Source organism: Chaetodon auriga, chromosome 18, assembly GCF_051107435.1.
Source record: "Chaetodon auriga isolate fChaAug3 chromosome 18, fChaAug3.hap1, whole genome shotgun sequence".
NCBI classification, from domain to species: Eukaryota; Metazoa; Chordata; class Actinopteri; order Chaetodontiformes; family Chaetodontidae; genus Chaetodon; species Chaetodon auriga.
Genome location: NC_135091.1, coordinates 5,622,345 through 5,646,349, shown reverse-complemented (window position 1 = coordinate 5,646,349; position 24,005 = coordinate 5,622,345). Strand labels below are relative to the sequence as shown.

The following is a 24,005-nucleotide window of genomic DNA, read 5'->3' as shown; positions in this document are numbered from 1 at the left end:
GTCCAGTTTGATGTCTCCTGCATGAAATACTGTCCTTTAATTGGCCTAAAAGTAGAGAAAAGTAAACAAACTGTGTTTAAAACTCCTGGAGTCAGTTTACAAAAGACTAGCAACGTGCAGGTTTGTCATTGTAGATCTCAAAACATCCCCCAAAAATTCCACAATTCCCAGACAAAAATACAGCGTACATGACCTCCATGTTGCCAGCAGTAGCGAGAGCCCTGCACATGATCAATTATAGAGCCATAAACTACGATAATTATAGCATATTTGCAAATGAATAATATCTCCTTTGTTAGAACTACTGCTGTGTAATATCTAATAACTCTTAAGGCCCTCCAACATGGCGCCACTGTCTTACCATATCTGTATCCGTACTTTGATACCATCTATTACTAGCGTCTTCATTTTGAAGTCGACTCCTGTAAGAGAAAAAAACATGGTCAGAAAAAACAATATTACAGAGAAAGAGGAGTTCATGGTGAATGTTCTGAGTAACGTTTGTACTTTCCACCCAATAAGTGCTTGGAATCAATTACACCAGCAGTCTCTCACAGGCCGAGGTTCACCAGTGTCGGCTGCAGCTTTGTAACATCATAGTGGGAATTAACGCAACCAGAGCGGCATCATCCCCTGTATAATCAGCCTGTTAGAAGCACGGGCTAATGATCCAGCGAGCTGAGTCCTCGTTTAGTTCAGTTCTCTGCATCGATCACATGGGAGGTGAAATGAGAGAGAAGGGCAAAGCTGAGCGCTGCATAACACCACAGAGGACCAGATGAGAGGAAAGAGGCAGAGCTGAGGTGGGGAGGGGTCACTCATGCTTCAGTGATCTCTGCTCTATTTCAGACGACTCAGGGTGATATTCTTCATCGACAGAAAATCACAGGCAGAGCCACTTTTTTTGATTTCTATCAGCCTGCGGTCATTTTCTGAAGGCAGAATATATACTGATATATTTGAGGAGAAGCTGATACTTTGTACTGATGTCAAGTTGTTTTTATTTCTGTTTTTAGAACATTAAATCCATGTATTGATTATTTGCCCAGACATGTATTTTGCCAGAGTAGACATTTTAAGTCTCTATCCACCACCAGGACTGCTCAGGATTTTAGAAATACTGAGTCCAGATTCCCTCAACACAACCCCACCTCATTAAGAAATCCAAACACATGAACCAAACTCTGCAGAATTTAGCATTTAGAAAGTCTTTAAAGACCCCTCTACAATGCTCATATGTGTTTTATACTACAAGAAAAGGAACTGTAATTATATGTGAGGTACACGTTGTCCTACATCATAATCTAAATATCAGTTACCATTAACTCTTTTCTCCACGACTGTCTCCTCAGACTAATGCACTCGAGTCGATAAAAAGCGAACCCACAGGCTTCCATAAACCACACTAATCCCCGAGAAATCAATTAACAGTTCATCCCAATTAACCCGACACTCGGCACCCATGTGTCACAGTGGGCATCACACTCAGAGAAAGAGCCGACGAGTCCGATCGATTCGCACATCGGGAAGAAGTGCTGCTTGAGGTTTTTATAGCTGCCTTTCTGCAAGGTTTGTATTCAAAGGGCGTGACGTAGGGAAACGGCTGACAGATGTGCTATAGCTGGACTGGCTGAATTTTCTGTGTGTTTGCTGAGAGGAAGCCCAGCGAGGCCTCCGCAGAGGCCGGGGATCACGGTCTCGACGGTGCGAGGCCTCATTTAAATTGTGAGGCAGCCTTTGCCTTCGACTGGAGAGCATTCAGACCAGGACTAAGTGAAAGGTCAGCACAACAATCAGCGGCTTGCCTTGCCTGAGGCTTGAGATGAGAGAGGAGATAATGAATAAGAGGCCGTCTCCCTGCGTCATTGTCCAGCTGTATTAGCGCTGGATAAAGCTGCAGTCAGAAGTCATCCACGCAAACAGCAATGATTTGAATATGAAATGCAGATATGGACTAATGGATTCTCCATCTGCACTGTGGGTGTCTACAACAAGGAGGTGGGCCAAGTCTGTAAACTTCAAAAAGAAAAAAGATGACTGCACAGGCAAGTTACAGGGGAATAAATAGAAATCAGCAGAAAGTCTCTCAAACATTTGCACATTTTGAGTCATATTTATAAGAAAAGAAATAAAAGATTCTTCGGTCCACACTGTCTGCCTCCTGCTGTTAAACAACTAAACTGTACCAGCACCCATCTGATTGCTCCACATTGTTTTATAACAGCCGAGCAAAATGAGGCTGTTTCATAGAGGCAGGTGCGCTCCTGCTGGGGGAAACCACGGTGCAAACGATGAATGACCCAAAATGTCTCTCTTTATTATAGGTCTGATATGCAGACTGTTGCGGGCGTGTCCGACTGCAGCAGAAGTCCCACTTGCTGCACAATCACTTAAGCTGTGTAGAAAGTTCTGAATGTTACTGTTGCAGGATAGACTGGAGGTGCATGCATGTGCTCTGCTGCCAAAAATGGTGAATTCAAGAGCAAGCTTCAGTCTAATGCACCCACAAATCTTGACACTGACTGTCCCGGTGAAATAAAGAACACTGAATTAAAGTGGACCGTGTCAGTGGGACTTCATGCTTGACTTAGCTGCAAACCAACTGACTGACGCTGGAGAATCAGTCAAGTCTTAAGAACAATTCAGCTGCTGCAGCTTCAAAAAACGTTAAATCCTAAACCACACAGAACAGATTTCCCTCCTCGCCTCAGAGGGAAAACTGAGACAATGGAGACGAGCACGACGTGCGAGGAGAGACAGCAGTTAATTTAACATGGCAGCATTTCACAATCGGCAGTGTGAAAGCCATGTAAAAACGAATGGGTACACACCCAAAATTGACTTGACTAATTACCAGGATGACTGCGCTCGGCTATGTGAGACAGATTAGGTGGTGACGAGCGTCAGTGTGCTGTAGGTAATGGTGGCAGGCTCACTAATGGATGGACGGATGGATGCTCTGGCACTGACGCAAAATCACTGGGGAATGGGTCTGTCATCTGTGGTTATCATTACCAGCAGAGGACGGCCAACAATGGACAGCAGCTGTCGTCTTTAGGACAACAGGACAAAGGATGAACATTTTTTTTTGCAATTATGAATTTGCCATTAAGCTGTGCTGAACAATTCATCAGTGTATTTCCCTCCCGAATGAAATGAAACCTGTAGAATGACTCAGTGTGATTATTTCATGCCGGAGCAGATTTAGATAAGGATTCTAGTCAAACCCATAATTGAAAACCAAGTATTTAAAAAGGTTTTTAACCAGGAAAAAACTAATTTGCACGCTCACGTGAGCCTGAATCTGCTACTAAAAACAGGCTACTTTAGCTGCTGCTAGCATAAAGCATCCCATTGCTTTTCTTTTAAAGACTCACCCTACTCTTACCACGTTATTCTTACTCTAGTCTAAGAAAATCAGCGGTATCCATAATAACAAGTACAAAGCACCCCAGTATCCAACCAAACTATCAGCGTATGAGGTGCATTGTGGGCAATGTAGGCGCCAGATTTAGAGAAGGAAGAAGAATGTGATGACTAAAACAAATATATAATTTCTCTGGTTCTGCTGCATTAAATTTGATGGTTTTTAAAAACTGACTCATGAGCCCGACAGTGTTATAGAAGTATTAGTGAGAAACAGTAAGACCGCAAAAACGTAGCTCTCTAAAAACAAGTAAAAAAGAAGTACATCTGTCTCTCTGACTTTGACAAAGCAGCTTTGCACTTTGCTGTCTTTGTTGATCAAACAGCTTTATAATTCTGGAAATTCTAGTTTCAAGCAGAACCAGTAATAAAATCTCAGTAAGAAGATCTAATATCATATCAAACAAGTGAAATGCTGGAACATAAAGCTGCCGGGTAAGAAGATATATCTGACAGACGACAGAGGAGCATTTATTGCCTTGGTTTCGGATATTTCATCCTACTTAGATTTCACTTTTTGCAGTGAGGGAGAAGACAGACGGTGAGGGAAGCGAGATATACAACAAAAACAAGGAAGGTTTATCGTCGGCACCTTATCCTCTCGGCCCGCACGGTGCCCCCCAGTAGAGATATAAAACCACAACTTTTATGTTCCTAGAAAGCCATGAAGGCTTTGAGAACAACACTGGCTTCTCTGACAGCCTGTTTATGAGACGATAACCATCTGCGGAGGCTGTGACCCACGCCCGGCCCTTTACACTAATGAGCTCTCCAAACAGCGGCGTGCGACCAGGCCATGACCATAACCCCGGCGGGACCGCGAAGACAGCTGCTTATTGAGCTATGATATAGGGCAGATGCTTTATAAGCGCCGTGACAGACAGGCGCTCCGAGGAGTCTGGTGACGAGGCCGCCGAGGTAACGGTGAGGAAGATTAAACTCAGCAGTGTGACTGAATGCCATTACTAAATCATCTCTACAGCTGCTTTTTGCCAGAGAAATGTGCACAGATCAGAGTCTTATGGTGACCTGCTAAAATTAAATGAGATACCTGGATGATGCGTCGAGGTGTTAGTCCATCAGGTGAGATCAGAACTCCTCCAGCTCCAATGTCTTTGGACAAGTTTGGTTTTTACTGGTATTAAAGGAAGTTGGAGCTTTTGTTTTATAGTGAGCCGTAACCAGGGAATAGTCACATCCTTTGTCTATCCTGTAGCCAGGTGTGTTTTTTCTTATTCGACATATTTCTCTGCATAACATTATTGTCTAAAATCCTTGGTGGATCGAATCAAAGGCACAAGTCTTGGCTCAAATTTGAATGCAGGTCTCGCTCGGTGCTTTCGACTCTCTTTCTTTTGTGCGGGAAATTCTTTGATTGTGTGAACACAAGCCCAGCCTGTGCTTCGTTTTCCTGACGACTGACGACATAATGCACAAAACCACAAGGCTAAAACACATATCTGCCGTATTTCATGTAGCCTGCTGAAAAATACCAGAGAAAACCGAGTTAAACACAAACACGAATTAGCATACAATTCTCAAAATGCCCAATTATTTCAGAGGAAACACACAAATGGGCAACGCTGTCCAACCACTCTTGTGTATTCTTGATCTGGTGCTGTTTCTCGTGGTTTGAGCGAAGCCCTTTAGTTCTAATTAACCCATTAGTGGAAGTTTTTCTTATCTTTTTTCAGTTGTTAGCCACAAGGGATCATAGAAGCCTCTATTTCCACGAGTGTGAAAAATGCCCATGTGACTTTCCTGCTCCAACATGACAATAGAGCCACGCACAACACAAGATCCATAAAGAAAAGGTTTTCCTTATGAAGTCTGGTGTGGAAGAGCTGCACAGCGCCCTGACCTCAACACAATCCAACACCTCTGAGATAAACTGAAATGACTCTCTTGTGGCTGAAAGGGAGCAAACCCCTGCAGCCAGTGTCCAAAATCTAGAGTTAATATAAGATGAAGGCGGTTATAGCAGCATGTTAATGTCTGTGGTTTTGGAATAGGGTGATCATCAATCACGTAGGAGTAATGTTTGGGTGTACACAAGCTGTATCTGCATGCATTCATCATCACACTGCTTGCTGAGAGCCCTTGGTGGGTGAATATTTGGGGTTTATTGTTATGCAGAACTGCAGGAAAATAATAAATAAGACGCTCATCAGCGTTTTATCCTCTAATGTTTATGGAAAAACTTGAGAAGCGTTGTTGATACAACCCCCTCTGGGTGAGAGGTCCCAGCAGTTTTTGAGATAATTAAGAGCAAAAACTGAGCGAGCAGACTGTAACAGGAACTGATGAATTATGGAGCTACCCATGAGGGGGTCATGGGAGAGAATTTATATCCCTCTGTCACCATGAAGGTTGGGAAATTATTTATCGATCCTCTACAGGAGAGCACTGACGGTGGTCACTCTTGATCTCTCTCTCCTTGGACTTTGCTGGGCTTGTTTTGTCTGAAAGGGGAGTTGAATTATTGCAGACCCATGAAAGACCTCCCAGCATGGCTTACAGCCTGCTGCCCACAACTATTCAGTCCAATATAATTATCTGGACTCCATGGCCTGCACCGAAACAAGAGCCTGATTTCTAAGCATCCAGCTGTGGTTGTGAACAGTCGGTGCACTGCTACATGCAGGCAGGCTGAACCTGTCTTTGTAAGAGGCTTCAGAAAGGCTTGCAGTGTACAACACAAACATGACTCCACAGGGAGGAAGTTTCCTGTAGGGTGCTATAGGTGCACGACTTAAAATAGCACACAGCGATCTCAGCAAGCATGTGAGCATCATTACTGGCTGGAGCAGACGAAGCAACAAAATCCTTTAAAGTTCAGCGTGATGAGTCGAAAACTCGAGTTTGAGCCTCACGCTGTGGCTGTGGGGTGTTTGCAGGAGTTCCCCGAGGGATTAAACCAAAAAGGCTTTGAAATTACAACAAAAGCTTCCATGCAAACAGCAGTGGTCCAAAAAGTGTGAATAAATCATGTTAAAATTAATAATTAACGGCGCAATTGAACTCTTGCTGGCTCTTCCATTAGATTTTTTCAAGCAACACCTGCCTGCAAATCCCAGCCAGACCACCAGTTTCAATGTCTTGACCTTATTCCAACAACATACTGTTATTTCAATAAGGAGCCAGTTATCCATCACAACCAGGAGGAGCATTTCCCGACTTCAGCATCACCCTCGAGCCACAGGGATGTCTGTGGTTTCTCCCCTCCATATTATGGCAAATGACTGCAGACAATGTCGGAAAGTAGTTGCTACCTCAAAGAACTGGAGCTCGCTGGGGGGAAATATCTCTGTGAGCTGAACACACACGCAAACACACACACACACAGAAATGACAGCCCAGTTGCCACAGAAGAAGAGATAAGAGACACCGCTGCAGCATGTGACAAAAGAACGGCGCTTACTGTGCGTCCTTATTTCCCTCACCTCAAAGTGAAGCACGATAATGCGCCCGTCATGCTCTGCACTCTGAATCCCAACTCTGAAGGTACATATACTGCACAGCCCATATTAACTATAAGGAAAGAGGCTGGTTCAGGCTTGCTGAGTCAATAGTTATCTTCAGGGATGTGCAAATCCACGACCAGAGGCAGGAAAAGATGCTGTTAGGTTGCTCTATATACTGAATTCAAAGAAGAAGGAGTTGAATCCTTTCTCATTGTTAACTGGTTAATCATTTGGCCTGTGCAACATCAAGAAACAGTCAGAAGTGCCCACAGTAATTCAGATCCCAGGCTGATCCTTTTAAAATGCCTTTTCTGTTCAACCAACATGCACAAAACCCAAAGACATTCATTCTGCTGTAATGGAAGGAGGAATCTGAAAGCACCGAATGTTTCACTTAAACAATTAACTTCTTACTAAAACAGTTGCTGATTAACTTCCTGTCGATCAGTTCTAGTCATATTTGTTCCATAATTGTTCGTCTGGAAAGGATATATAGCTATACATATATATAAGCTTTTGTGGGTTTTTTATGACGAGCACCTGAAACCATGAAACCAATCCTTGCACTAATGTATCTAACTTATAAAATACTGAAATAAAACTATTCTATTTGTGGCTATTCTGGAGCCCCTGTGAGCCCCAAGAGCCCAGTTTACTGGGTAACACAATGAGCTCGCATAAATAAAAGCCTTTGCTATTATTCTATATGGCACTTGGTTCCACTGACAGTGCCAAATGCTGATAGTTGGTAAACTCATCTGCATGGCTGCCAAGTGTTGGATCTTCCCCCTCAGGGCTTCCCCATTCAATGCAATCACGTTGATTTTATGGTCTCTTTAATTCACATGAAAACACAAGTCTAATTAAACCAAAGCGTGGGCCCTTCTTAAATTGCTGATCAAGTCTAATTTGTGGATTTTAAATTGAAAACCCAGTGACCACGAAGGAGAGGGTGATGCGCAAATGACATCAACAGAAAACGCTGAAATGCCATGCAAACGAATGGGAATGCTAATTGACGCAAGGGGTGAGATAATATTCAAGAAATAACTCCTGGCGGCAGTGCAGAGTCTTACCGATGGTGGAGATGTGAGACGGGTGAAATTCGTTGTCCGTGAATCTGCATAACAAACATGTTTTCCCAACCCCAGAATCTCCGAGAAGCAGGAGTCGGAAGAGCACATCGTACTGCTTGGCCATGGTGTTGAATGGAGTATTGAATTAAAAAAGCCGAAATCAGCTAACCCAGCGATGGATGAGCAATCCCTCCCCACCTGCATCCCATGTCTGATCAGATGCTCAGCATGAGGCTTTGGCTTCGCTTCTTCTCGTTCACTGATGCTGGGTCGGTGGTTAACAAAACAGGGACGCTCCAGCCTCCCAGGCAGCCTCCAGCTTCCAGTGGGTGCGGTGGACCATCGTCAAGTAACAAAACGATCAGAAAGTGAGACTTCCGGTGGTGCTGGCCTACCTAAAAGCTGTAGGTATGTATGGCAATATATAGACTAGTATTACTTTATTCACAGATTAAATTTTAGCAATACGCTATTACTCATATGATCTTATATAGCCCATGGCACGTTCTTGTTGTATCTGCTTATTCCACATATCCAGTGCCAGTTATGCCATAATTGTCCATTGAGGCTCTATAAACATACAATTATGTTTGATGTAATTATTTTTTCTTCAGAACAACCTTTGGTGTTTATTTTGAAGGCTAAATCACACCACTTCCGGTATTATTTTGTTCCGGTAGTGGCTGGCTTGACGAAATAATGCGCGCGGTGGCATTTCTGTTTTCGACGTCAGTGACATAACACCAATGAGAGAATAGGAATGAAATAAAACTGGGCCAATACAGTCACATGTATACTCACTCGTTAACCCATAGTTTATTGTAAAAGTAACGTCAAACACGTTTACAAAAGCATGTGTGTGTGTACGTATGCCGTGTTTCACACTACAGTGAATGAAAGAAGTTTGTTACCTTGGAGACGCCGTAGCGGGTGTTCGCGCAGTTTCCGCCCACTCCAACCTCGACAGGAAGTGAGCGGAGTCCAGGGAAAGTAAGTGAACTATCAAAACAAACTAACTGCACCTACAGCATCGTTTCCGTTTCAGCATCATTGCAGCCAACGCTTCATATCATCATCATGGACGGTGTGCCGATGCCTTTGCGATGCTTCAGTGAGTGCCATTCCGCAGAAATTTTCGTGGATGACGGCGTGGAAACGGTGACTTCAGTGGAGCAGGTGAGCGGAGACACAGATTAGCTTCGTTAGTGTGGCTAATGCTAATGCTGCGACTCACTGGCAGCTCTCCGCTCTGGATGGAGGCGCGTTTGGAAAAGTGTGACAGATTCATTTATCACACAGTTAATTTCTTAGCAACGAATCGGCTGATAAATTACAAGAAAAAAGGGGAAACTGTTCATGTTCATTCGCTCACCGTGTTTTAGCTCACCAAAGTTAGCAAAGTTGAGCTTTTAGTAAGCTAGCGATGTACCTTAAAGAGATTAAGTATGAATTAAGTTAGCTGTTAGCTAGCTAAGTAACTTACACAGTTAAGCCAGGGTACGACGGAGCTCATGGGAAATTAGAGTAAGACCATTACCAAGATTCCAACAGGAAGCTCCGTGTCAATTACCGTTTCTTATTTTGTGGTCTTGACTTACTGCCAGTGTGTGGCTAAATTCAGTCATGGCAAATACGAGCTAATCACAGATTTAGCTAGCAGAGGCAGCATATGATTTCATTGTCGCCTTCTAACGTGTATTGAACAGTGCATGTTCGACAACACTTACATTTTTAGAAGCCCAGTGTAAACGTGCTGGGGTCAACTCAACATAAACTGATAAATTACCAAGAAACTGCAGCATCGATTTCTCCTGTTACAAATTGACTCATTTGCTCAGTGATCGTTTGTTTATGTCTGTAGTAAATATGTTTCTGTTGATAATCTAAAGCGGAGAAATCAGAAGAGTCATTCCTAGTCAAAATAGGTCAGGTCAGGTCCTTATACATCCTTTTTAAATTAAAAAGTAATTTAGATTGTAATTAGGGTGTTGCATGTGTTTTTGAAACAGGCACTGTTGAGGGAAATCTGTTATCTAGAGCACAATGCAACGTATGTGATGCTCTGTGTTTGGCTCATGATAATGAGCCACTGATGAAAGGCTGAGTTTGTTACTGGTATTTTTTAGCTCTGGGTGACCTTTGCAATGGCTATTTACCCTTTCCTGCTCTTTCTTTTTAACTAGAAAAAAGTGGAACACAGCATTGAAGAAGTCATCAGTGTTTACAAGCAAATACACAGCTTACCACAGTAAGTACCCAGAGTGTCCACGTGCTGCAAAAAAAATTTACAATCTCCTCCAGGATACAAACCCTGCCCTGCACACGTTGTTATTTCTCTTTGCTTTAGTTTCAGCTGCAGAAGACAACAAAAAAATCTTCTTCGCTGCATTATAAAACTAGAAGTATGATATGCAAAGCTGCAGGCACAGTCACTATATGAGTAAGAGTACAATCAGTTATCTAAAACTGCCCTGTCTGTATGTAGAAGACAGAAGATGAAGTGGCTTGACTTTTGCTTCAGGCGTTACACTGTTAGGTTTGACATTAGTGCGGTAATTATGTGAAATCAGGACACTAAATCAGCCTGACCGCAACTCAGTGTGTCATAAAAACCTTTATGCGGTACATTAAAATCATTATTGGTCAGATAATTGGTCACACATGATGGGACATGATCAGATAATGTGCAGCCGCGGTAATCTTTTCATAAGACTCTCGTGATGTTGAATACATTTTCTTCCATTATGAGACATTTCCAAGAACGCTGCTCGTTGGCCGGGGCTGCTTTTGATCGCAAACACCTGCTGTTTGCCAGTGGAGATGGCTGCGTGGTGGAGTAGGATGTCTGTAACCTGAATGGTGTGTTGATCAGCCCACACACTTTGCTCCTGTTATCAGCTGCCATCAGTCCTCTCCTAATGGGGTGACTCATTTCATTTCTATGACAAATGCGTGGACCTGAATGTCAGCAGCCTTGCAGCCAATGGGAAAATGGATTTGGTTCTATAACTTAATGAATGGTATTCATGGATTCAGCTGTGATCGTCTGTTTTTCTGTTTGTTCCGGACTCTGGGTTCAGCGCATAGGAGGCAAGGTTAGCTTTCAGCTTTAGGATAGAAATTCAAACAAGACTGTAATTTTGTCTTAAGCAGTTTAATCAGAAACGTCCTGGTGTGTTTTTCTTAAGTCTGATATGTAATATTTTTCCAGCCACATCTGCCAAATCAAATATGGACTAAACATCAAGTAATTTTTTTTCTGTTGTAATAGCAGTAATATGAAGTAGACAAAAGCAGCCAGTGAAGAAGCAAAGAAAAGCTCTTTTTGGGCCTTTTTGTATAAAATCTATTGAAGTCCGTTCGTGTGCTCTTGGCCAGGAACAAAGATCCATACAGAATTCATAAATACTCTGTTGGAAATGAAACAGGGTCTGCTGATTTGTGAATGTACCATCAGGACCTCGCCAGGAACTGAGAATATATTCAAGTCAGGAATCCAGCTTCCCACACTGCAGCTCCACCCCAGTCAGAAATGTTTGGCTGGACACCAAAGCTCCTTTTTCACTTTATGTTCATTCAGCTGTTCTGATTTCTGAAGACTTCTACACACTGCCATAGATATAATTCTACAATTTAAAGTGGAGAAAATCCCTCCGTTTTATTCTAGTGTGACCTTTTTTAAAACCTTAAAGCAGCCACTGTTGAACACACTGACTGTCAGAGTCAGACCTTTAAAACACACCGTCGTTAACGTGTGTGTGTGATTGTAGATCACCGTCCTCCTCGGGTTGTTAAAACCCCCAAATAACCACAAACGCACCTGAGGACACGACCTTGCTGTAGTCAGTAACGCCCCTGTGTGCGCCACATAAAAGACTAGAAAAATGTGCCACTAAAACGAACATGAGACAGATAAAAATAAGGACTTTTAAAGCTGATGCCTGTGTCAGTGCGAAAAAGATTACAGGTTTCACGCACTCGCACACTCTGTAGCCGGGTCTGCCCTCGACATTTAAACAGCCCAGCTGAATCCTCGTTTGATGGGCGAAACTGTGGTGGGTGGGCCGGCTTGTAGCTGCTTAGCATTGGTCCTGATCCCCCTTCTGATTGTTGTTGTGTTGTAGAATTGCTGCAGCGATCTGTGACTAACCCTGTGTAGGTAGAGTGTAATTAAAATCGAAGCAAACTCTGCGTGAAAAGGGCAGGCAGCGAATACGACGGGGTGAGGGGGTGGGGGGATTGTCAGCTGTCTTTGACTCTGTGTGTGTGTGTGTGTGAGAGTAGAAGCTACACAAGCAGATGAAAGTTGCATCGGTGTTCCTGTGGCGCACGCTGACATTAAAACGATGGAGGCGAACAGTGTGTGACTTTCACTGTTGTGATGTTTAGCTCTCCCCTGAGGATCAGTAGAGTGTAATTTCAATGTAATGTTTATTTTTATAGAGTCGAGTATATGTGGGCTAATGCAACATGCCGCAGCATTAATAACTGCAGCTGGTTTTCGCAACGCTCGTCCCGAGAATCTCACAAAACTCACCAAAAAATACACATAAAACCACAGAAATGATGCACAAAACGATGAAGCAGCACTAGAATGAGTCTTACTCCAGAAATACCTTCGTGTCAAACTTGTGTTTGTGCACCTGGTTTTTATGTCCCTTTTATCTTTTATGCTCTCTGAGGCCAAAATAATCTCCTGCTGATAGAAAATGAGCAAAACAGTGGTAGAAAAAATGCAAAAGAGACACTAATTAGGGCTGCAGAGGAGCCCAAATACCTAAAAATATCCAAGTAAATAAATAAAAGAAATACCACTGACTGATCTGTTTATCTGAGATTTTAGTTTTTTGTTATGTGTTTTTTTCATTTTAAAAAATATTTACAGATAAAATTCTGGATTTTTTTTGTACCCTAAAAAATGATTGTGCCATGATGGAGTGTGAAGCGAGCAGAGAGACGACCTGGTGGTCCGCAGACTGTTTGAAACTGAAAACCATTTTTCATGCTGTGTTATGACTCGATGTTCGACGTGAGGCGGAGAGCGAGCGTATCTACAGACACTTCTTTTACTGTTTCTCACATGTCTGTGTTGACATTTTCTGTTCCATCCAGGCTGTTTGTAATCGATCCCTCTGTCCTGTGTTTGTTCCTCAGGCCAACGTTGTTGCGGGAACAACACTACCAATATCTCAAGAAGGGCTTACGTCACCTATCAGATGCTTATGAGGTACAGTACCGCTTCCAGCCGTCTGTTTAAGTGTATTTTAAATACTCATAGAGTACGACCGAGTACTGAAGTTCACTCAGGGGTTGAATTAGCAGACCTGAAGGACAGCAGCACTCACTGCCTCTGGATGAGTCTGAGCTCTGCTTTAAATAGAAATACCATTGTGTTCACCTCACAAAAAACACGCTCGTCTGCTCCCGGGAAGGTCACCTCACTTTTTGTGTTGGCTGCTCTCTACTCTGGCCAGAAAAGAGGTGTTTTCCACTCGGCCTTCCGCTCAGATTCATGCTGATTTGACTCAGACTCGATCATTTCGGTGTCTCCTCTGACGCCGGATTGACACGCTGCAGTGTTCAACATGGCAGCAATGTCGCAAAGAATTGGAGATTAGAAGCTGAGTCACGATATTATGTAATAACGACAGCACAAAAGACATCACACCACTGCAAAGCTTTTATCACAAACACCATCACACATTTACCAACCACTGAAAGCGAAGCGGTGTGATGTTCGTCAGCCCGTCCTCTCAGGCTTGTTTACTCGTGTGACTGACTGACTGACTGACTGACTGACTGACTGACTGACTGATCTCACGATCTCCTTTATTGCTATAATTGGTCATCTGATCATGTGATGCGTGGTGCTGTCCGTCTCTGTGCTGGCAGTGTCTGGATGCCAGCAGACCGTGGCTTTGCTTCTGGATTCTTCACAGTCTGGAGTTACTCGAGGAGCCCATTCCTGCTGCCGTCGCCTCAGAGTGAGTCACGCACACACACACTCACACTCCACAACTAGACTTCTACCAAGGGGCACGAGTGGAGCCAAATAAAGCCTGTGCACTGCCAGAGGCTTTTTATGTATTATTGCATATTCTTGTAATTATTGTAGTAGAGTAAATAAAGCTGCAGTGCAAATGTTGATAGAGAATTAACTGCAGCAGCCAAGTGGTCTAAAGGCAACAATATTGTATGCTGAAGTTGTTTATTGTTGAAAGTATTTGAACTGTAAGCACTCAGGACCATTTGAAGTAGTTTGCCTGGTGATCCAGCAGAGGGCGCTCTAAAAACCAGCCGGACCTGTTGCATGCCTTATTGGCCTATCAGGAGCTAGTAACGCTATCCTGTTTGCTACAAAAATGGAGGACAGTCACGCCTCCAAAGCACCTGAGCAGCAGAGTGTGGAAGGGTTTTGGGTTCTGCAGCGGTCAGGTCGTAACGCCTGAGCGATGGGTTCTTCTCCGTTCCACAACAAGTTCTGCTCAAGAGCTGCATTTTCACACACGTGTGGAAGAAGGTTTCTGGTTCAGATCAGGCAGTGACATCACCTGCTAGCTTGAAACCCGAGTGAGGCAGCGGAGGCACGCCCAGCTCCAGCCTGCCAGAAGCTCGTAAAAATGCCACCGTCGATAAGATTTTGAGATTTATATGCAAGGATATGCAGCTTATTCCTGTTGTTCCAGGGTCTGGAGCCACGACGTGTTTGCTTTACTTGAATTATTTAATCCAGAGGATTACGTGAAACTGATGACATTTATTTCCAGCATGGTGCTAACATGTTGAAAGACAGACACAAAATATAAGCTGAGCAGTGGAACCTTAAATCCAAAACATACAGTGAAATAGATACACCTTTGTGAGTAAAAGTGTGAGTAAGTGAGTAAAAATAGACCAGATAACCATATTTTGTACAAAGCTCTGATTTGATCACTGAAAGTAATATTACAAATTCAGAGCTTCTCTCCCAGACTTAAAGAAGGACTTTTTTATAATCATCCAAGCCGAGGAAATCATGACGAGAGGACGTTTGACTGAAGAATAAATGATCATAAAATGAGCCATAAAAGATACAAACATTTCTGGGTTATTTTTCCAGTCTGTTTTCCAGTGCGGCGCTGGCTCGAGTCGGGGTCGTGTCGTTAAATCACTTCTTCCCCATTAATTAATCTTTGTCCTAGAAAACGCCCACAGTGATTAATAATCATGGTGCTGATGTTAGAGGCGGCGAAACGAACGTTCTTCCTTGCATCGTCACGACTGTCAGTTCCGATCGGCAGGTCTAATGACAGTACTGAGCAGGAGAGGAAGGTGCCTCGTGTTTGCGCAGCTGTAACTTCGCTGTTATCGCCGCTCAAACTCCATTCCATTAAATTACCGCCAGTCGAAAGCAACACAGCAAACCCCGCGGCGAGTCGCGATGCCAGGCTGCCAGCCCACTCTCTCATTATTACAGCGAGGCGTGCCAGCACACCGGCTGGCACTGCCCAGCGCCAGTGTGACGCCCTCGTGCTCACACACACACACACACACACACACAAACACTCGGGCCCTGTTCAAGGTTTTCTAACAATGCAACCTACAACAGATTGCTTTCTGTGTCCCATGAAACGTACACTGTTCCCAGGTCAGCGCTGGCAGCCGACTGGTTGGCCAAAGTTAATGTAGGTTTCCCTTCCAACTCAGTTGGCTCCAGGCATAGTCGCAGTTTTGTGATTTCTCTCCATGGCGGAGGATGAAGAGGACGCCTGAGAGAAGCAGCTTTGAGCACGGAGGCTGCAGAGAAGCTGTGGTTGAGGTGGTCTGCGCCACATCAGCTGGAGGCAACGGCGCTCGTTTGAGAGTCTGCCGAGGCTCTGCGGGCCAGAGACGCAGAGTTCAGCTGCTGCTAAACAAGTTTATCCAAGTGAGGTGTTTGCAGCTGGGATGTTTCAGTCTGTTCGTTTTCAGCATCACTGACTTTATGCGAAGTTACACTGGAATCTGTCCTGTGCAGCCTCTGGTAGAAAGTTAAAGAGCAGAGATGATCCCTCGAACAATACGCCACAACAATATTCAGCAGTTGCCTTTTGTTATAAAAGAAGGGGCATTTTTTTCCCACATTTAACTCAACAAAATCAGTGTTTCTTATCTGTGTTGTGGCACTTTTTGTATAAACTGAGCAGAATTGTGCAGCCCTCCCAGCTTCAGACCGTAAATATCTATTGGCTACGGTTACATAATCAGTGCAGATGCAGGAACAAATATACCAGAAACCCTTGAACGCCCTTTTTTTTGTTTTCTTGTGTCTTCTCCTGGGTGACTTTTTCATCTTTTTCTCTCCAGTGTTTGTCAGTTTCTGGCTCGCTGTCAGAGCCCAACGGGGGGTTTTGCTGGAGGACCAGGACAACACGCCCACCTCGCACCGACCTACGCTGCTGTCAACGCCCTCTGCATCATCGGGACAGAGGAGGCCTATAATGTCATAGACAGGTACCGCCAGAGTCGCACGCTGCAGGTGTTACCACGCTGGTTAAAAACACAGGAGAGTTTCAGACAGACTTACTGGTTTTCTTACACTGATCGTTTCATTACACTTCTCCTTCATGCTAATGAGGCTGGACGTCTCTTTCTAATGCTGCACTCGAGATGTTAAAACGCAGCCGAGTGACGCGTCACGTGGGCGGCAGGAAGACAAAAAGCATTCCGGCCAAATTGACGGAGACTCAGACACTTCTGTGTGTAAAAAGCTGAAGTCGAGAGGAGGATATGTATTGTATCTCTGACATTCACTGACGTCTCCTTCAGTGCTTTCTGCCTGATGGAGCCTTTCAGTCTTTAGGAAAGTGGGAGCAGCTCGGCAGCTTTGACGAGGAGTTATTTGACATCCACACGCACGCGGGTGCTGTTTAAAACACAGCTTTTTTCAATGTGTTTTGGCCTTCTGTCCAAACAAAGCGGCTTTAGGTCGCCGAAAACGGAGCCTTTAATCCACATAAAAAATCACTTCAGATGCCAAGATCAGCAGTTTGTCACGGCGACTTTGTCGGAGTTACACGATGTGCTATAGATAGCAGAGTGAGAGCAACACTTTGTATATGAAAGCACCTTCAGGCCATCGGGGTGTTTGTACTGAAGTCTCATGCAGCCTGAATGAAAGGGCTTCAGATTATTAGAGAGGCTCTTTTCATTTGGATTATATCAGCTTGATGGGATGTGTAATGATCACCACGATCACATTTTAAAGCCTTTTAATCAGCGGCTGTTTAAGGCTATTTGGAGTTCATTTATTGATTCGTGCCTTTGAATCCCGTCTCTTCGCCGTAATTGAATTTTTCCCGCTCGCTTTAATAGCTGTGGCATTATTCCAGCTGTAGGAGAACATTATCTTTTTGTTGCTGTTTAACCAGTAGCTAATTATGAGAGCATTTAGAGCTCATGTTTACATGATTTATTCCACGTTTTCTGCCTTTCTGTGTGAAGATGCTCATGTTTACAGCTGACTTTTCATTAGTGCTTTATTAAATTACCCCGTTCCAGTCAACTTGCACCCCCTCCCTCTGTTCTGTTCGCCTCTCTCCATCCATACCTCCACCCCCACCCCCCCTCCTGCTCCTCTTGTCACCACTCATCTCCTCCTCTTCTACCTACTCACCCCCCTCTCCTCTCCAGGGAGAAGCTGCTAGATTTCCTGTGGTCAGTGAAGCAGCCAGATGGCTCGTTCGTGATGCACATCGGAGGGGAGGTGGATGTCAGGTGAGCGCCCAGAAGATAACACAACCCGCTCCACCTGTTTGTCCTCGCTCCTCGTCTCCTCCGCTGCTGGATGTGCTTCACCGGCACCACGCAGGAACATCCATAAATCACCAGCATGAAAAACACACCGCGTCACCGTCACAATTAAGTGCATGTTTGGTACCAGCAGTACTTTTTTGTTGTGCGACAGGCAGATAAATTTGCACATTTAGTCTTTTCACCAAGTAAGTAGGACATTTTTAAAAAGGCCGTCTCTCTCCGTCTCCCTCTGCTCTGTATTCTTTATGCTCTTTTTGTTCCTCTTTGGTGTTGATAGAAAAGAGGAGAAATACCCACATCTCTCTTGCGTAACAGTGGATTTGTGTTATTTGAGTCGCTGAGTGTGTGTGTGCGTGTGTGTGCGTGTGTGTGTTCTCTCTTTGAACGTGCTGTGTGGAGCAGTGGGGTTTTAATAAGCAGCTTTGAGGTATCGTCTTCTGCTTCAACAAAGAGCCTCAAAAGTCGGCGGAACTTTTTCGCCCTCGGAGGACGCCGTTATCTGTTGCCAGCCAATTATTGCTCCGCTGCCGTTGCGCATTGCTCGAACTCTTGTCCTCTCAGACGCGTCCGCTTATCTGCCCGCGTCCCGTGACAGCCACCAATCTGCAGGATGTCAACTTTTCACGAGCTAAGAAAAAGCAGCCTTGCTTTAATTTCCGAGGTAATCCGGTGGATTTCTGGAGGTTTATTGGCCTAAGAAGCAGAGGGATTTGCTCAAACCCTCTTTTCATTTGAGGATAATATTCAATATTTTTCTTTTTGTCAACAAATCCCACCAAAAGACGAAAACCGTATCCCTCTGTTCCATTATCCAAAAACACATCAGAAACACATGTTCCTTCATTAACATGAGCGCGGCCTCTGGTTTGAGTCAGTCACACTGCGTGCACGGTCAGCACTCGCTCGGGCACTGAATGCGTATCAATCCGCAGCTGAAAGTAGTCCCCAACAAATGCTCGATTTCCCCCCGTTTCAGTGACGTTTGCCGCAGTGCTCAGCTCTTCTACCAAATTATTGAGGATTATCTTTCGGTTCTTGGTAAGTTCAAGGCTTCCTGGTCTCTTCACAGCACAGGAAATGCGAACAAGTAAAAGCCAAGATGACTCCCAGCGAAGAACAAACTGGATGTTTATATTTGGCTTTGGAAGATAGTGTAGGAGGAGACTTCCTGCTCACCCACATCCGTGTTTCTTCCTTTTATAGGAGCGCATATTGTGCAGCTTCTGTAGCATCGCTCACAAACATCCTCACACCAAAGCTGTTTGAAGACACGACCAACTGGATCCTCAGGTACAGCCGCCACCTCCACAGCGCTCCGTTGATGAATTATTAAAGAGCCCTGTTCCTCCATAGAGCAGTGTTTTATTGTGTTTGCTTCCTCTGTGTCCAGCTGTCAGAACTGGGAGGGCGGTCTGAGCGGAGTGCCGGGTTTGGAGGCCCACGGTGGCTACACCTTCTGCGGGACCGCCGCCCTCGTCATCCTGGGAAAAGAACACATGCTGGATCTCAAAGCCTTGCTGGTGAGGAGCTCCCGTCAACGGACTTTTCTCGGTTATTCGACCAAACCAAAAAAAAGTAGAAGAATTACATAAAACGCCCTCTGCTCAGAGTAACCTGTGGTACGACTTGGCCCGAGTCTAAAAACACACACACACACAAAAAAAAGATGTTATCAGTGTCAGTCACAATAGAGCCTTTGTGCAGGAGGCAGAAACGCACAGCTGTGATACAATACGAATAAAAACGCTGTAACCCAGAGCAGGATGTGAAGTTAAACGACTGATAATGTCTGCTGAAGACACACTCAGTATGAAACACTGCACAGCTTTGGTGTTTTTTTTTGGTTTTTGTTATTTAAGGTGTGCTTCCGTCGTGCATCTTAGATCAGTCTCCTTGAGGGATTTCTCCCGTCCCCTCCGGTCAGAGCAGCAGCCCTGCAGCTTCAGTGCGGGTGGAGCTTCTGAGTTGCGTTCAGGGACTCTGCAGCAGGGCAGATGCTTGATGACACGGAGCTTAAGGTGATCTGGAGGAGATGGCGTGCGTCAGCAGGACGGCAGCCTGCAAATAACAGCTCGTGTTCGAGGCCCTTTTTTAGCTTTTGGTTGCTTTTATGCGACGTGTCATCGTTCAGGAGAAATCACCACATGAAACTCAAATTCTTCTCCAGCACATACCATCCTGCTGTCACTCATTCAGCTTGTATTCGCTCATAAAGTTGAATGTGCATGTGGCTGTTCCCCAGCATCCCCTTTAAACAACCTCACTTGCTCTGTAGTAAAATCCACTCAGGAGCATGCCAGCAGAGGTGTCGTGTGTCACTGCGTGGAAACCCTTCACCGATATGGACTTCTGTCTCGGCGGTTTAATCTGAGCGTCAGTGGAGCTGGAGATGACAGCCGGGGGGGCGGAGACGCTCCTGGGTGGTTCAGCAGAGGTTGGAAGTGGACACCAGGTCGAGAACGTCTGCGTGACTACTGCACACACACTGTCACTGGTCCACAGCTGATGTGTGTCGGTTCATCTACAGCCTTTTTTAACACCGTGAGACATTTGCTGGTTCCAGCTTTTGAACTGTGAGGATTTGCTCTCTTTCTGTATTTTATTAGAAATCAAACATCTTTGGGTTTTTGGACAAAATGAGCCATCTGCAGGCATTTCCTCTGGCTTTTTTTTTTATTATTTGTATATAAGTTTTTGGGTATTTTTCTCTGCTTTGTCACTTAATAGACCAAATTTTTAGCCTAATCATCAAACAGGTGGATATCGCACTAGAAGTTCATATTAATGTGATCTGGAGACGTGGAGAACACGCCTGTTTGTGAGCAGTCTAGTCTCTGATGTACCGTTACAGTTTGAATGAATGAGTGAACTCGCCATCATCCTGCCAACGCCTGCTCGGTCACTTTAGTCTGTAAAGTTCTGACCACTTCACTTAACCTCCTCAGTGAACATGCTTCTCTTCTCAAACAGGTGTTAAGTGTTTCTTCACAGATATTTGGAAACAAATGTGATGTATGCTGTGCAGGAGAGCGACCCGGCTGTTAATGACAGCTCTGCTCCGTCGGGGCTGTGGTCGTGTTTGATGTGAGTTTGTCGTGTGTCCTCCTCAGCGGTGGGTGGTCAGCAGACAGATGCGCTTCGAAGGAGGCTTCCAGGGCCGCTGCAACAAACTGGTGGACGGCTGCTACTCTTTCTGGCAGGCTGGACTCCTGCCTCTACTCCACAGAGCCTTATTCAAAGAAGGTACTACAGCATGTTTGCACCCGAGACGGCATTTTAATTATCCAGTATAATTTTATGCACGTCTAAAAGATTTGTAAAGCAAAAAGTGGATTGAATGAGTCTGAAGTGAGAGTTTTGCGTCTGTGCAGGAGAGTCGGAGCTGAGTCGGCAGCGGTGGATGTTCGAGCAGCAGGCCTTGCAGGAGTACATCCTCCTCTGCTGTCAGAACCCAACAGGGGGCCTCCTGGATAAGCCTGGCAAGTCAGTCCCACACCATCTGGACACACACACACACACACACGCACACGTGGTTTTACTCATGCTAATCATTGTCCTGTTTTGTCTTCGTGTGTCCAGATCCAGAGATTTCTACCACACGTGTTACTGCCTGAGCGGCCTCTCCATCGCACAGCACTTTGGAAACATGGACCTCCATCATGAGATGATCCTCGGCAGGGAGGAGAACAGACTGGTGAGGCTGCAGCGGGGCTGGGAGGGCCAGGGTTCATTCAGGAACGGATCATTTCCTGATGATTTGTTTTGGTGGGAGCGAGTGAGACCCTGGACGGAGCTGGTTAAGAGTTCAGTCAGTGCTTTGGAGGTTTCACAGTGTTGGCGCGTAGTCTGGATAATATGCAAAATGCAGATTAATGCAGCTGAAGTCATTTAGAAACCTCGTTATGTTTCGTCCCTGCTAGCTCGCAAGCTGCTTTTCATGCGCTGTCAATCACAGCGAGCGGCGCTCAAAGGAACCGTTGGACATTTTGGAAAATATTCTCTGTCCTGCTGAGAGCTGGATGACAACATTTCTTCCACTCTCGTGTGTGTGTGCGCTTGTGTGTGTGTGTCCGCTTAATATGAAGCTACAGCCAGCAGCCGGTTAGCTTAGCGTGGTGTAAAGACTGGAAACAGCGAGCCTGGCTCTGTCTGAAGGTGACAGAAGTGTTCCTCCAGCACCTCTAAAACTCACTAAACTATACAAAAGATCAGCCACGTCAGGGCTGCAGGACGCAGCTCTGTGGAGGTGTTTTCACTCAGAATTTCATTTTTTTTTTTTTTAATTAGATGAGCTACTCCACAGTCTGTCTGTGTATCCTCTGGGGTACATGCACCCCTGGTGGGACGAGTTTATTCCTCTCTGCTGCTGAAGCTGTGAGAAGAGCAGCTCTCACAGCTGAGCAGATAGTGGAAAATGGCCTGAATCCAGCAGATCTTTGTCACATCTGTCTGATCGGCAAAGAGGAGGGTTTCTGTCTTAAAAGAAAAAAAAACAACAAAAAAACTGTGGTTAGACTCGTGAAGTGTCAGCAGTGGCCACAAAAATAGACAAGCATTCGTCCTCGGGGGGTTCATTTATTTATTAGCAAACAGCACGGCGTGATCACTTTTGATGCTTTAATCTCTGGAATAAGAGTCGACAGCCGTGATGTTCATCTGAAGAGGAATGTTTAAATTTACCAAGCGCCTTTTTAAACCATCGCTTGGCCTCTGGGGCCCTCGAACCCTTTCAGTTTCCCACCATGCAGTCAACTGGGGGTTTTTATTTGCCACTTTTGAAACATGCACACTCATTTGTGGATGAGTTTAGTCGCGTGCACCTGCGTGAACGGTCAAGAGAGCATGTCGCTGCTGCTTTAAATGCACTGCGTGCCTCATGTTTCAGTGATCGTCTCGGGGGCTTATTTCCTGATCTCGTTACATTTTGATGCAAATACAAATGGAGAAGCACTGGCTGTGGGGTGGAGTCAGTTAGCAAAGCAATCAAATGTGGTTAAACTTAGACATGTCGATGGCAGCAGCAGTGCTGTCGGGTTTATTTTCCTGTTTCCTGTCGTATTACTGGCACTTATAGCTGGTTACAGTAAGTTTGCCCCTGACATATGCATATGCACCTCACCTCTGGGGCTATAATACATAATTCAGCAGCCAACCAGTCGCCCAACAGTCTTTCATCTGTAGGAAACCTGGACATTATGCTTTTGGTTATAGTACAGGAATATAAGTTTTACTGTCTTTGTCATGTGCAGGTCAGTCACACTGAAGCAGTTCTAGTTCAATATGTATAAAAAGAAAACCATGCAGCTAAATGTGATGTGCTGAGCAGCTGCCACCACCCTGTCGAGCCTGATTATGCATGACAGAGGTTCAGCTGTCATACCAGGCGGTGCTGCAGCCAATCAGGATCCTCTGACCTGTGCACCTGTAGAAGCTGCAGAGTGTCCTGGAGTGAGGTGATAGCAGTATCTCCTGCAGGCCTGCTGGTCGCTTATCAGCAGAACTAATAGAACAACAGAATAAGACATTGATCGTGACAAATAAAGAGCCAACATGCTGCTAATAAGTAACCAGTTAATGGTGAATAGGTGTACCTTAATGTGAAGTGTTACTCAGCTCTGTACTGTACTGCACTGCGCTGTGTATTGACAGGTGCCCCCGGCAGGTTACAGAAATGTTGTTTCATAAAGATTGAAAATGCCATTTAGGAGCAATTTAACACAGCGCAGAAGTGTTTCAGGAGATTGATTCTCGTTCAGCTGAACAGTTTCACTGTGAAGAAATCGATCGTCCTGAAATAGAAAAGAAATAATATTATTTCCTCTTGTTCTCCTTTTTTAGGCTCCAACTCATCCGGTTTATAACATCTGTCCAGAGAAGGTGGCTCAGGCCCTGCAGCACTTTCACCAGCTGCCTGTCCCCGAGGTCAACAAGCAGCCAGACGCCACCGCTGCCGCCGATGCCGCCTCAGAATCAGCCGACCGTCAGTCCTAGTCGGTCCTCGGCGGAGACGTCGCTGCGTGTGAACCGGCCACCTCCAGGGGATGGACTCGAACCAGCAAACGGGTCAGGCCTGATGGAGACGAGCCCAAGAACCGGCCGGACGGTCGACCCTCGGCGGAAGCGAGGGCTGGAGTTTCGGAGCGTCCGGCTGAATAAAGGTTAACGGTTGTGTGTGGGCAGCTTCGCATTCAGCTGAGTTTTTTGCTTGCAATGCCTATTGTTTTCATTCTCTGAAATAAAAGTGAAACTTTCTGTGGTTTCAGTA

At 45.0% G+C, this 24,005-nt stretch overlaps 2 protein-coding genes across 4 annotated transcripts in view; one reads left to right on the top strand and one right to left on the bottom strand.

The window, feature by feature from the left end:
* rab15 (RAB15, member RAS oncogene family) overlaps positions 1-8,098 on the bottom strand; it is a 13,962-nt gene extending 5,864 nt beyond the window's left edge. Inside the window, exons 1-2 of the mRNA XM_076756109.1 lie at positions 7,967-8,098; positions 362-422 (exon numbers count right to left, since the gene is read on the bottom strand). Of these exons, the coding sequence (XP_076612224.1) occupies positions 362-422; positions 7,967-8,090 (185 nt within the window). The 5' untranslated portion in view covers positions 8,091-8,098. The remainder of the gene's footprint in view (positions 1-361; positions 423-7,966) is intronic.
* On the top strand, positions 7,859-24,005 carry fntb (farnesyltransferase, CAAX box, subunit beta). Of its 3 annotated transcripts, XM_076756108.1 has the most exons (13): positions 7,859-8,374; positions 9,012-9,142; positions 10,150-10,214; positions 13,121-13,193; positions 13,859-13,950; positions 16,292-16,438; positions 17,618-17,701; positions 18,944-19,030; positions 19,131-19,260; positions 20,851-20,983; positions 21,112-21,223; positions 21,320-21,434; positions 23,579-24,005. In XM_076756108.1, the coding sequence occupies exons 2-13, from the start codon at positions 9,044-9,046 to the stop codon at positions 23,729-23,731; spliced, it is 1,290 nt and encodes a 429-aa protein (XP_076612223.1). In that variant the 5' UTR covers positions 7,859-8,374; positions 9,012-9,043; the 3' UTR covers positions 23,732-24,005. The 3 variants fall into 3 exon arrangements, 2 of the variants coding, with proteins under 2 accessions (XP_076612223.1, XP_076612222.1); XR_013078504.1 differs by lacking the exon at positions 7,859-8,374 and having other exon boundaries at positions 8,925-9,142; positions 21,112-21,219; positions 23,579-23,718; XM_076756107.1 differs by lacking the exon at positions 7,859-8,374 and having other exon boundaries at positions 8,925-9,142.

Excerpts from the sequence above, each read along its gene's own strand:
- fntb (XM_076756108.1), top strand. The coding sequence starts at position 9,044 with ATGGACGGTGTGCCGATGCCTTTGCGATGCTTCAGTGAGTGCCATTCC. Across the intron at positions 10,215-13,120 it reads CAAATACACAGCTTACCACA|GCCAACGTTGTTGCGGGAAC; the intron begins GTAAGTACCCAG and ends TTTGTTCCTCAG. Across the intron at positions 19,261-20,850 it reads TGGATCTCAAAGCCTTGCTG|CGGTGGGTGGTCAGCAGACA; the intron begins GTGAGGAGCTCC and ends TGTCCTCCTCAG.